We start from the raw sequence: 14,180 nt of genomic DNA, 5'->3' as shown, positions 1-14,180 counted from the left end.
AAGGGCAAAAGGGAAAAGGGCAAAAGGGAAAAGGGCAAAAGGGAAAAGGGCAAAAGGGAAAAGGGCAAAAGGGAAAAGGGCAAAAGGGAAAAGGGGAAAGCTCAGATGGAACAAAAGGAAAGAAGTTCTGTCCCAGAATAAAGTCTAGAGAGGTGGTAGCACCTCCATTGTTGTCATCCAAGGATGACACCCTCACATATACAAGGTCCCAAGGAACCTGACCTGCCTGTGAGAGTGGTCCTGCTTGAAAAGGGGGTGTACAGAAACCTCCTGAGGTCCCATCCTACCAAAACCCACCTATAACTGCATTATCTCCCAATCTGTCCTGCCAAATGTGTGTCTTGCATCTGCCACAACACAGCTCAAAGAACATCTCAGCCCATTTCACTGTACTTCTTATCCTCTGAGTGGGCTGTCTATAGCCACAAATAATTAGAACAGTCCCCACGCTGCCAGGCTGACACCTTCCAGAGAGAAGTGCTTAGTGAGGGCATGTTTTACGTAGGCTTTCTGGTGTCTACTGACAAGGGAATAGGTCTGCTTTCTGGTCTCACTTGGAACAAGGGCTGATCACAGTAGGAGTGGGGGGGTAAACCAAGGCAACATTAACTCGCTCGCTGCCGTTCTTGGGACAGATGATCTCTGTCAGTCCCTCTGGTCTCGGCTGACTCAGCAGTTCTCCTGTGAATAAAGAAAAACAATGAAAACTTTTAAGCATCAGCAAGACAATTTTTGCTTCCCCCATGCCCTTCCTCTCCCCCATACCAGGTAAGCATCCATGAGTGACACAGGCAAGCACTGCAAGAGGGCTTACTGGCCCTGCAATGCGAGCTGGTCTCATACATGTGACCATGTTAAGTGTCCTGAGTGCAGCTTGGAGACATGCTGCTCCCCACACACATAACATCTGCCATCTTTCCAGTCTCTGCTTTGAATCACTGCACACAGCCTCAAGAGTTCCTCAAGGATTCATAGCATCTAGAAGAAAGACTCCCTAATGCCTCTCTCCCTGGGTGCCTTTGCCACAACTGCCATGGGACTGCTGCTGCATCCTGTCAGGACCCTTGGCTATGCTATTCTCTGCTGAGCATGCAAATCCCAGCTCCCAGCTGTCAGCTCTTCTATAATGAAGGCAATACCAGCTCTGTATTGAGTCAGTAGAAGTGGGGGGCTCTCACACCGCCTGGTATCCCTCTGTGAAATGAGTTGCGTCAGCTCCGCTGTTCAAGAGCCAAGTTGGCAGCTCCTCACTGCTGGCAGCCTTGCAGAATGTAGTTCAGGGCAAGACACAGGTCAGCACAGTGAGAGGGAAAAGCCAGTTGCTGAGATGTGTCCAGCCCTGGGGATCACTTCCCCAACAGCTTGCTCAGAGCAAATCAAGTTTCCTCCTGGCTCCATTCCATACATGACTGGCCCCAGCAAGGCAGATCCCCCAGCCATCAACATGCCATCTCCTCAGAGTAGTCCAGCTACAGCTTAGACACCCAACAGCACCAGAAACACCTACTGATACCTGTCTGGGAGGTAGGGTGTGCTCTCAAAGGCAATATGGGATGACCAGCAAGGGCTCAATTCTTCTGAGTGCGCCTGCATAGGTGCCAAACAGACCTACCGAAGGCAGAGGCACCAGGTCACAACTGGCTTGATCAGTGACATTCTTTACAGAGGCAGGCCAGCTCTAAGTGGGTTGCAGTCACAGGTCCACACAAAACCCTCTGGACCCGTCAATCACGCAGCCACTGTGAGCTGTCCCCACTTCCACTAAAACACTCAAGACAATGGTCCTTGGACTCCTCTATTTTTAAATGCACATGCAATAAATGCCTCTACTGTTAACAAACATCAGAAAATGTATCTTTTGTCTAGTGGCTATTGCTGGGCACCCCAGGAAAAACAGAAAAGAAATCACACTTCAAAGTACTGCTCAGCCTGTGCAGCAATAGCACAACAGGCAGCCCCCATCACAGGGAATGAAGCCCTACAAATGCTGCTTCCTTCTTCTTCTCACACTGCTTTTCTTCTCACTTTCAGGAAACAGCATGTCATTTCATATAGTGAAAACAGAGGGGAGGGCTTGTCGAGGACTATGCACGGTTCCCCTTGAGAGACACCCCACTGCTGGGGCCAGCAATCCAGTTTGCTCCTATGGTCTGCAGTCTGAATTCACATTTGGTTTGAGTATCTCCCCTCACCTCACACCTACACTCAAACCTGAACTGGCAGAGCAGCTTTTAAGCAAGGAAGACGCATCTTCCAAACCAGAAGAAATGTGATGGTATTTGCAATTCAAAGTTAAGTCTGCAAGGTGGCGTCTTCAATTACATGAGCTGTCTTACTCTGAAAGTAGCATTGCACTCCATCAAGCATGTACACCACAGGGCTCCATCTCCCAACAATTTCCATGTTGTCAACCCCAGGTTGACTTCCAAACTGCAGTATTGATATCTATACTGAAAGCACCATCTCTGAAAGATGAATGAGAAAATCAGTGCACCATTATGCACTTTAATGACAGGGCTAATATCCATTAGATCTTAAATCAGAGGAGTGCAATAAGACTGGTCTGTCTGCTTGAGCCTTCATTCCTATTTCCATCTTCCCACTTCAGAAAACTTAGATGGTGATTTCTCACACAGAGGAGATTGCTGTAGGGTAAAACAGATGTCTGATTTGCAGGCAAAACCCTTGACATGGCTCTTCAGTCACCGTCCTTTTCTTCATGGCTTTACCCTCCCCTCTAGGCTGTCTCTGGGATAAAGCTCACCTTACCTTGTACACAGCCCCAACCAAATCTCTTCCAGTCCTGTTCCCATTTCCTGCTGACATACATGCTGCTCCCCAGAAGAAAGACTTTTCTTACAATTTCTCCGTAAGACATGTCATGCACCAAGGTCACCTATGTGTCCTTACTACTCTTCCCCCTTTCAGCTAAAAGATGTCCTGTTGCTTTACTATACTGTTCTCATCCCCTTCTCATTGCAAACCTATCATCTTTTCTGCACAAACTCATCACAATACTAAATTAGGTATAGCTACCCAAATCACACCTCTTATCACTACTGAATAAAGATAGTGCAAATCCCATTGCAATATGCAATGTAATGTATGCTATAACAAACTAGCACATCCTGCTTGGATACAACTCTCCAGGCCCAGAATCTCTTGGAGGTTTCAGAAACCTCATGCTTCTATTCAGAAATTATTCAAACTGTAGGAGATTAGCAATAAAAGACTTCAGGGTCACAGCAGAGTGGGAAAGAGGCAATCCAATGAGGTATTGGACCGATTAATACAAAAGGAAAAGCTAAGTGCCCAGCATGGGGAGGTGTTTGCTTGGTTTAATTGTTAAGTTTAACTGCAGTTTAGATGCAGCACCTTGTGTCTGCAGTACTTGTTCTACTCCTATATACAGGCTGTATTTTGCTCATTCCTCTGTGAGTACGTCTCAAATTTTACTAGAACCTCAGTTCTGCCTACCCTCTCTGAAAGGTTGCCTGCAATAGCACACACAACCACAAAGCTTATCCTAGTCTCAACATGGACTTTGTTTCAATGTTAACTTCCACAGAAGCAAATAAGGTTTTAACCAAAACTCCAACTACTTTATCTTAAGGCTAAAGACTACAACAGTCAAGTGTGTGAAGAACAACTTCATTTTTCAGTAGACAAATCTACATGACTAAGATTATTCATGTGATTTTAGAGTATGAGCCTTATTTTTAAAGGCACTTTAATGTTAGGTACTTGAGGATCAAGCCTGATATTTAGATGCATCTAAATCCCAGATCAGTTGATAGTAGAGAGGCACCTGCCAAGCCTGGTTAAAAGCATCTGCAAACTAAGAGCAAATGCTTGAGAAGATGCTCCTTTGCTGCTCCATTGCCCTGTAATGGCACAAATGGTGCAGAAACGTTGTATCTGTCCCATGGCCACCCTCCTGGTGTTTTGGCACAGAAATTGGTCTCCAGAACTTGGTAAAACGTGCTGCACAGCAAGTTAAGGTTTAGACACAAACCAAGACTGTGTCATGAAACTAACATGGTCAGCTTGGCTGCTGCCGTAAGTTGGTTTGTAAACTCCCCCAGGCAGATGGGCTGAGCGAATCGTGCTGCCCACATCATTTAAAGGAAATGTGCTACACATGGGCAGTCCCAGGGAAAGGCAGGAACAAACCTTCACCCTTTCACAGCACTCTACCAGAAAGGCCTGTTTCCTTTCAGCATTAGCTAGCTCACCTGCAGCAGTTACTTCTATCAGCAAGATGTTCTTCACTGCCACTGTTTTATCCCAGAACAGACACAAGCACAGGCTCACTGAAAGCTCAAACCAGTGATCAGACCCATGCATGCTGCAAAGCACACTTCACTGGCCTTTAGAAAATACCCGTGAAATGCCAGATACCCGTGACAAATCAGAGAGCTAGGAGAGAGGCTGACAGCAAGAAAATTGAGTACTTGTAGAAGTGTTTGGTTACTCCATGCTGGCAGCCAGACAATGCCAGCTGTAAGCCTACTTGGCTGCCTAACAGAGAGGAAGGTTTTGCATGCAGGAAGAAAATCCCACCTAGACCACTTGCCTTCATGCAGCTCCCACTGCAGTAGAGGTGCTCAGAGCCCCCAAGGTTCCCCATTCATGTATTAAGAATCTGCTACAAGGGCATAGGGATGAGATACTCTAGTCCAGCCTGTCATGCCTCTCATCTCCACTCCCTCAGAGCTCCCAGGACAACACATTTGCACAGTATCAGCCTGATGATGTTTATCATTGTCATGATGTTTTTCCTGCTGTCAGGATCTGGGCCCCATTGGGACAAACAGGCAGCAGTGGATGGGCAGGACCTGGCCCCAGCTCTGTGATGTTGCTTCTTTCTCTTCAGTGTGCCAGGAGCCTTGAGGATATACAAGGGCATGAGAGCCAAAACCAAGGTGCTCTTACATCTTGCTCTGCTTCAGCACTGACCCACTTACTCCATCATATATATCCTAGAGCTGCTCCAACCAAAGACCCACTGATTTTTGCAGCCTCAGTGCTCATATGTTCTCTTACTCTAAATCCCTTCTCACTCTTCCTCCTTGCTGAAGGCCTTACAATACAAACCACTGCAAGTAGGGTTGATTGGAGATACTTCATATCTCAGCCTCAACTGCTTCTCTATCAAGCCTCCTTTGACTAATCTTTGCTTGTGACACCTCTCAGCATAGCACTCAGCAGTCATACCTTCAATAGAATAGAGAATAGAACACTTCAACACTGCCTGCATACCCAAAGCACGTGTCCCATGCTTGGTTTCCAACAGCAGTTGGAAAACCGGGCTCACACGAGAGCCCTGGGTCTCAGAACACCCCTCTGTGTTGCATGCAGTCCCATCTTCTTTCATCCATACAACTGCAAAGAAATTTGGGCTGGAGAAGCTACAGCTTCTGTGCCTGCCTGTTTGTTGATTTAAGGTTCAATAGCTGGAGCACTTACACAAGTACATCAAAGCTGTCACAGAGGCAGGGTGAGGTGAATACCCATATGCACAGATTTCCCCTTCTGCTTTAAGCGCAGGAAACGCCCTCACACTGGGACTTTGCAGCCAGCTCTACAAGAAATCTTCCAGGAGTTGTGGCAGAAGGAAAAGGAAGGAGATGGTGTCTCACAACAAGCCTGCTTCTACTCCACACCATCTAAATCTTCTCTGCCACTCTCTGCTTAGATGAAACTAATTACTTGCTTCATACAAACGTTGCTGTGCACAACACACAAGCTTATTCTCAAGCACTGTGCACAGAAAATACTGCTCTGTACTGGTATGAATTTTTAATATGCTCCTTGCAGCACTGCCTGCATGTCACGCACAAAAATATTCCCCAGAAAGATAGAACACTGCACTTGATTTATTTCTGGAGTCCTGAGCAACCTGACCTACCCGGTCTGCTTGAGGCAGAGGCCTGGATAGAGACCTCCAAGTTAGGATTTAAATTTTTTCCTCACTGAAGGTCATTCTCCTGGCTACAAATATAGAAAAAAAAAAAGAAAAAAAAGAAAAAAAAAGAAAAAAAAGAAAAAAAAAGAAAAAAAAGAAAAAAAAAAAAAAAGAAAAAAGCTGAAAGCAGAGACATCACAAAAGGGAGCAGAGCAGGCTGAAATGCACATTATGAACTGAAGTTTCATAAGCTTCATGTTGCAATCCCCAGTCAGAGGAGCTTAGAACTAGCAAACAAAAACAACTACAAAACTCCCAGCCTGTCCAAGAGCCCTACTGGGAGAGACTGCTGTGTAGAGAAGAAAAGAGAGAGAAGAACAGAGAAGAAAAACTCTGTTGGTGAGTAATGATCACAACAGCATGCTGGTGAGCAGAACCACCCATCAGGTAGAACACACGCCCAGGAGCAAATGAGCTTGGGATTTGGTATTGTTTAAAAAGAAAGGAAAGGCTTGAAAACAAAAAGAAAGTTTGCTCTGGAGATGGGGAGTGGGAAAGGCAGCCAGCTGAAAGGCAAAGGACTAGCCTACAGAGGTGAGTCCCCAATATCAGAAGCTGATAGCACATAGAAAAAGGTGCAGAGAGCAAGGGTCAGAGCTTTCCAAAATATGCAACAGGAACCAATTTCTCCTTTGAAGGGTTCAATACCAAGAACACCCAACAGCTTCCTTGAGCACAGAGCAGTCTCCTGTGTCTGCCCAGCTCCAACCTAGAGCATCCCAACTGCTAGAGGGGCAGGCTCAGCCTTGGGGCTGCTGGCTGATTGAGACATTAAACAAATTTCCAGCTCCTGCATTCACAACATCAGCTCTCTCTCAAGCCAGCACCTAATCTGTAGGCCTCACAGCTCTGACTGTGGACATACAGATGGCTCTCACCTTGCATACTTCCCCCAGATGGCTGTACAGGAAATTGTTTTCTCAAGGTTCTTAAGTCATGTGAGCTGAAGCAAACACAAAACAACCTCTGGAAACAGACAGCAGTGCTTTTCAGCTTGGAGCTGACAGGTCACGATTCAGAACATAGAGCTTCAGTTCTCCAGGCCAGGAACCCCAGAGGTGCTGCAGAAGCTGGGCACTCTTCAGCTCAAACCTAGGCAGTTTTTCCCCCAGCAGCTGTGATCACCTTGCACTTTACCTCTGACCTGAGGAGCTACCAGGCTAATTACCCTGGCAGGAAGCCCAGGGCTGTGCCAAAGGCTAAGGTGCTCTGTCTTAAGGCCTGTCCGGGAAACACAGGCAGATAGATGCTGTACATGGCAATCACTAACTCTATTTTCTGCCGCTCAGGGAATGGGACAGTCACACAAACACCAGCTATGGTCTGAAAGACTTAAGAGGGTTAAATACCCTCCCTCTTCCCCAAGTCATTATAGGGTCAGCTAGCTCTTAACGCATCACTGTCACAGCAGAAGAAGACATTGACGCACCTGAGCATTTGCAAAAGCTCTGGGGAAGCCCTTGGCACTGCATGGAGCACACCTCTGGGTGGAGAACTTGAGTGGAAAAGTGTTCTGGATGTTTGACTCAACAGCTACAGGGGGTTAATTATTCAAATTCAAAATACCAAATTACAACTCATACACTAGTTTTCCCCTCACGAGTTATTTGAGATCATCCCTTACCAGTGTGGCAGTATAAGGCTTCCAAGTACAAAACTTGGAAAACTCTATGTTTTCCCAAAACATTAGTTAATTATATTTTTCTCAGGCACATAGAAATTAACTATAGTTAGAAATGGAATTCAATTAAAAGCAAATTAAAAAAACCCCTTACATTCCCCAAATCACACAATTTAGTACTTCCCACTTGCAGACTCACAAATACAAATGCAGAGAGCAGTAAATGATCGAAACAGCTCCATCAAAATAACTCCAGGAGCAGTTATGAAAATTCCCTTCTGTCTCCTGCTGGCAGTACGAAATAAGCAGTTCTGAGAAATAAAAGATGGTTGCCATTTAACCTATTCCTAAGCCAGCACCGGTAAGTGATCAACTATCAATGTCGCTGTACAATGAACGCAACCTCCCTCTCCTCCTTCTGCAGTCCATGAGATACCAAGCGCAGCCAGCACATATGCCAGGCAACACTGACATCTCAGCAAATTACCATGAGAGAGGGCTGTGACTTTTGACACTACTGCTCCTTTCAAAAAGATGAGGAAAGGGGATGAACAAGACGCCATTTCTCCACTCTGTTCCACCAAACTCAATATATTTCAAATAGTATTTCAGCATGAGTAGCCTCCCTTGTCCAGCTTCACCTCTATTCTGTTGGGCACTCCATCTTTCTTCTCCCTGTGCAGTAGGGAATATGGGAACAAGTCAGCTCTTCCCATTAGGGACCAGAGCAGACAATGGAGAAAGGACGTGACCAAAGGGGACAAGCAAACAGCACAACATAAAGTCTTACAAAAAAATGAGAGGGGGCACTGGGGAAAGATCGAGAAAATAAAACATCCTTCAAATTGCTGAATGTTTTGCTGTCCTTCTAATATCTGAAAAGCTTTTTGAATTGACAGGCTGCAACACAGCACTTTCTGACAACTGCACTACAAAGCCATGAAAAATTGATTTGCTTCATTAACATTTTAGGACCTTATTAGCTGGAACGAAATTGACTGTCAAGGCATTTTAAGGGAGAGTCATGGTGTAATGAGCTCAGTGCGAATTATCCTCATCCCAGAATAGAAACAGGCCTGTCACTGAGTAACCAAGCCCAGAATCTACCTTTTGGTTATTTTTAATTCTACCCCTTCAGCCATATCTGCCACAAGCACTTTTTCAGTTTGCCAAGGCAAGGCACCAGCTGGAGAGAAAGCTGCAGCCAGCCCCAACCTCTCTGTTCTCACCCAGTGACAGCAAGAGACAACTGCACACAGAGCATCCACCTGAACACTAGACACCACTGGCTGCAGACAGTCCAGACAGCAACAATTCCCACCAGTCTCAGCCCATCTTTCCAAAGAGCAATTTCAAAGCTATTACTCCTCCATCACAAAGGAGGTGCTGACCCTTTTTTTGTTCAGACCATCAGCACACTGCAGGTCCAACTATACAGAAAAAAAAAGCAGTTTAGAGAAGTTCTCCAAGTCATTATTACAATAAACAGTTAACAGGCAGGGTCCACTGAAGTCTGCAGGGAATACCAGGGCTGGTTACCATCCTGCTACCTCTGTCCCTCTGTGTTTAGGTCACAACACATTAATAGGTGGCCATGTGAAAAGTCAGCCCCCAGAGCAGGCCATAAAAGACTCAGTCCCACTGACTTCCAGCCTTATGCAACTGAGGAGACTGAGCCAAGACTCCGCCTGCCCTTTTGCTAAATTCAGAGAATTAGTCAAGTCTGTGAGACATTTTTCCTCACAATAGTCTAGCTACTAATATTGAACACAGAACTGACTGACTGTTTTCTGCCTGCTCCAACACAAAAACTAGAAAGCCTCAATGCAGGTACTACATGGTGCACTTGAGGAAAAGCAAAAGGAAGCACCTGATGCAGACTGCTGCAATACAAGGGTTCACAAGCAGATCAGACCATTAATTGGAAAAGTGTCCTTAAGCATTACTAAAGAGACAAATCTTGTGCTGATGTCATCTGCTGATGACAGACTAAGGATGGGGGAGTGCTTGGGACAAGTTTTTTTCCTCTGCTGGCTTACTTTTTCCCCACAAGATGTTCATGCATGCCATGGTTGAAGGTATGAAGCCGCTCTTCTAGAATTTGACAGATTTCCAGCTGGGAAGTGAAAACTCTGGAGTTTTCCCTTGTACAACCTTTTACACTCTGTCACAGCATCCTTTCTTGCCTTCTTTTATTTTTTCTTAATTTTTATTTTTTTCAAATTTACTTGCCTTTTTCCAGCCAAGAAAAAGGAGAAGAAACCAAAACACAAATACAAGAATTGCATCTACATTTTCTGCCCAACAGTTTTCTCTGAGATTAAATAAACTCCTTTCTGGGTAAAAGTAACTGGACTCCATGAGTTGCTTTTGCCTTAGGGCCATTCCAAGGTTTCAGTGTGTTTTGCAAACTGAACTGGACGAAGCTGTATTTTCAAACCTGTGGTGGTAAGTATTCTCTCCCAGATCACTTAAGGTGAGATGCATGCGCAATATTCCTCTGTAAAGCTATTTTGGTCACCCTAAAACACTCACTGTTCATTAGGACAACCACACAGCCCACTTAAGCACAGGAACTTTTCTTTTTTTACCCTTCAACATTGACTGGTCTAAGGAGAGAAATCTTTACACCAAAGGTCCTGCATATATTCAATGTTAAATCAATTTTACCTGGTTATTGAACCAACTTGAACTCACCCCTGCTCTAATCTATCAACATGATTTTGTATTGAAGTCACTTTACTGGTGATTTTGGTCTATGCACATACATCACTAAATTTATTCTAGGCTCATGCTTAATGGGAACAAAATGCCTCCTTGGCTTTTTTTCTTCAAAGCTATCCACTTTATACATAGTAATAACTAACCTCACACTGCATGCTGTCCACAAGAATGGCTTTAGCTGACCAGGAAGCTGCAGGATCAGAGAAGTTTCCCTAATTATAAGGACATCAGACATAGCTTCCTTCTTTGCATATATTTGTTTCATTTGCACTCTAGTTTGTTAAGTACATTCTTAGTCAAGTGTTTTTTTCTTGTGAAACAGAATGTGATGTAGATTTGCATAAAGCTATATGGCTAAAATCAGAGGGAGCAGAGCATTGAGACCAGTGGGCAATTCTCCTCTTGGTCTCATGCATAAGTCCACTATAAAAGCATTGCTGATGCACATGGAAGTACCCAAGCAGCACTCCACAGAGCTCAGAGCCTGAGTCTCCCTATGCCAACAGAAATGGAAACCTGATTTTTGTTTTGAATCTGCTCTGTTTGTTTGGCTTAAAGTATCTTTAGTTATTACCAAAATTGCTGTCTTTGAAGTTTGAGTGGCCTGCTGGCTTTCTCTTGCTCAATGATAGAATAAAGCTCCCTCTGTCCTTTTACTATTAACAGCTTTCACTTGCTCCCTTTTCCAGAGAGAATGAGAACGTATCTTTTAACTTTTCTTTTTGTGTTGATTTGTGATTCCTTAACATTTTAAATAATTTAATCACTGTTTTCTGGACCCTCTCATTCCCCAATATCAAAACAGATGACAGACAGACAACTAATTGCTGTAATTCAATGCAATAGCTAGCTTTTTCTTACAAATATCTTTTTCCCAATGAAAAGTACTTATTTATGAGCTTAATACTATAGACTGTTTCATTATCTCTGCTGAGACCAATGCTTATTGCTTTTTATTTTACCATTGGAATGCCTCCCAGTGAGAAATCATGCAAATATAGAAACAACAGCATTGTAACCTAACTCTTATGAAGTTCATTGCCTGCTAAATGCCATCTGGTCTGGGTTCTCAGTGCCCAAAAGTCAATTGTAGCATTCATCTTTGCTGTTTAAAAATCACTTCTATGGTAGTCACGTTTCTTACTGGACAGGAAGGAGCTCTGGGGCCCAGAAAGAACTCATCAGCCTCCAAGTGCTGCCAGGAGAACATTTATCTGCTCCACCATTTCCTCTACTCCCCTGGACCTTTCCCTCATTGGAAATTCTGTCCTAGAGTCCCAGAGCTCTCTCCTGGTCCCCTGTTTGTGCTGTAAACCAGTATTACTTGTAGATTTCTACCAGGTGGATAATTCTGGGTACTTATTCACCGGTGTTCTTGTAATAGAGCCCTGACCCCCTCCTCCTTCAGATGTTTTATCAACTCACCTGAACTGCAAGCTTACTGGCTCTCCTCTGCATGCCATCTGTCCTGGGGAGAAACCACCTTAAAACTTCCAAGTCATCAGCTTACACTGATCCAAGAGGAGACTCAGGGACATCTTAAGCATACATCGGATGTATCCTAAGAGTGAGGACTACTAGGATTGAAAAAGAAGAGGAAGCAGCAGGATTCTTGTTCTCAAATGCCAAGTGCCAGAGTTCAGGTCCCCAATTATGCTTGCTCTGAGCGGAGGTGAAGCAGGTGTAGTAGTTCAAGAGGTGGCTACTGCCAGAAAAGTGGGGAAAATGCTGGCATACTGGAGAAGAGGATACATTTCAGAGCTACTTAAAGAGTTCACATGCAGTTTTAATCAGTGCACTTTCCACAAAACAATGGCAGAGCAACAGCCAAAGAAATAAGGTCAATCACACACATGGTATGGCATTGCCATTCCAAAAGAAATAAATGCTGCACTTTGTCCAGGTCGACAGTTTGCTCTGAGATGCAGAAGGCCCTAGAGGACTACCAGTGTTTTGGACACAGAGGGTTAAAAGAGAAGGCAGAAGCCAGATTGTCCAGATTGAGCCCTTCCTTCTCTCCAACACCACAATCTTGCTTTGTGAGTGAAAAATTCTGAGAAAGCACAGACCTACAAGCTGCTTCTATCTGTGTATGTAAGGATTTTACATGCTTGGTGCGAGTGGAAATGCGTCCCATAGTTCCAGACTTCACCAGCAACCACCTAGGAGCCAGACAGAGGCACCCGCCTCCCTCCTCCCCACCTCCCTCAGTCTCCTGCATTTTGTTCTTAAACACTCAAGCCACTAGAACAGTCCTCCAAGCAAGGCAAAGCTTTATTAAAAATGACTTCTGATTAAAAAGGGGTTTAAATCCTTTTGTAATGATGACCGGATTATCCGCATCACGCAGCATTATGCAACCGAGAATAAAGCAGCACTGAGCAAGGGGTAAAAGAGCCGTCTCCAGCAGAACCATAACTTTGCGGGTAGTTCTTAGTTCCAGTGCTCACCTGCAAGATTCAGATGGGATCAGGTGCTCTTGGTACATGCCAAAGAAGCAGAATCATGCACAAAACTTGTATGATGCAGCAGCTGCTGAGCAGAGGCTCTTTTGTGACACAGCTTTCAAACAAAGGTGCTATTTCAGGGAAATACTGATGCTAAATGCTTCAGAAAGCACAGCTAAAAGCAATAAACTCTGACCTGAAGCCTGGGCACAGGTCTGCCATAAAACATGACAACTTGTGATGGCACACTGGTAATAAACCAGAGGCTGGTCAAAAACTGCCTTCCAGCTGCCCAACCTCACTACAATGACCAGGCTTCCAGCATCCACCCTGGTGTCCAGGGGCAGGAGCAGCCATGCAATAAGCATCTCTCATCACATCCTCTTCAGCCCAATGGTTGGTTGGGGTGGGGTTCTTTATTTAACTTTTTTTTTCCTTTTTTAAAAATGTGATCCCTGTCTGAATCACTAACCTGAACATGATCTTGTGATATTTGGCAACATTTTCTTAACACTGTGTTAAACTTCACTGTAGGCACTCAAAAATGTGCATGTGTGTATGTACATAACATGCTAAACACTTTTGTCAGACAAGTAAGATGTGATTTACTTCAAAGGACAAAGAACAAGTTAAAACTAACAGCTTCAAAAGCTTTATGGTAGCTTTCCATTACAAAAGACACAGAGAAAGGTATTTTTTTTTTCCTGATCCCAAGGGAAGGTTCCCAAACTTTTCTTTCATCCAAGGAAGTCTTTAGTTTGGCTGAGCCTTTGAGGCACAAACACATTGCTTAGGAAAAGACGCACACAAGACTCAACTCTTGATTGTTTATTTCAGCACCTCACCTTAGGAAGGCTCCAAGCTGACCACAGCAGCTACTTGCTGAGCTGAATTACTTGCCTATGCAAGCATCAGTTAAGATCTTGCCAAAATCCAGTAATGATCACCTCAGAGGCTTAGGGCTCCCTCTGGGCACACACATGCTCCTTTGAGAAACTACAAACTTCTTGCTTACTCAAACTGCCATGAAAACGTCACCAATACTGGATCACAGCATGATCCTTCACATCACAGCATGAGTGACAGCATCCCTGCTCAAAACTCCTGACAGTACAGGTTCAGGTATGCAGATCTGGCTGGACCTTTTAGTGAGGACAAAGCACACTGGAGTTTCACTCCCTACATAGCCCTCTGGCACCATCGTGAACCCAACAAAATCCCTTGGAGGTGACCAAAGTTCCAGAGTGAGGCTCACGTTGCCTCCATTTTCACCCATTGAAGATTTCTACACAATTGTCCACCAGAAGCTTAAAATGATGATAAACTAAGAAATAAATTTTAGCTCAGCAGATTTTTAGGATATTGAGGTCAGCAAAAAAAAGGCATCTCTTCCCAACATCCCAGTTGTCTTCCTTCATCT

At 44.5% G+C, this 14,180-nt stretch overlaps 1 protein-coding gene across 1 annotated transcript in view; it reads right to left on the bottom strand.

The window, feature by feature from the left end:
• MFHAS1 (malignant fibrous histiocytoma amplified sequence 1) overlaps positions 1-14,180 on the bottom strand; it is a 35,152-nt gene that overhangs the window by 5,649 nt on the left and 15,323 nt on the right. Inside the window, exon 2 of the mRNA XM_015625600.3 lies at positions 526-681. Within this exon, the coding sequence (XP_015481086.1) occupies positions 551-681 (131 nt within the window). The 3' untranslated portion in view covers positions 526-550. The remainder of the gene's footprint in view (positions 1-525; positions 682-14,180) is intronic.

The sequence above is a fragment of the Parus major genome, chromosome 4 (genome assembly GCF_001522545.3).
Source record: "Parus major isolate Abel chromosome 4, Parus_major1.1, whole genome shotgun sequence".
NCBI classification, from domain to species: Eukaryota; Metazoa; Chordata; class Aves; order Passeriformes; family Paridae; genus Parus; species Parus major.
The sequence above is the reverse complement of the archived record's forward strand: the minus strand, read 5'-3'. Positions and strand labels throughout refer to the sequence as shown.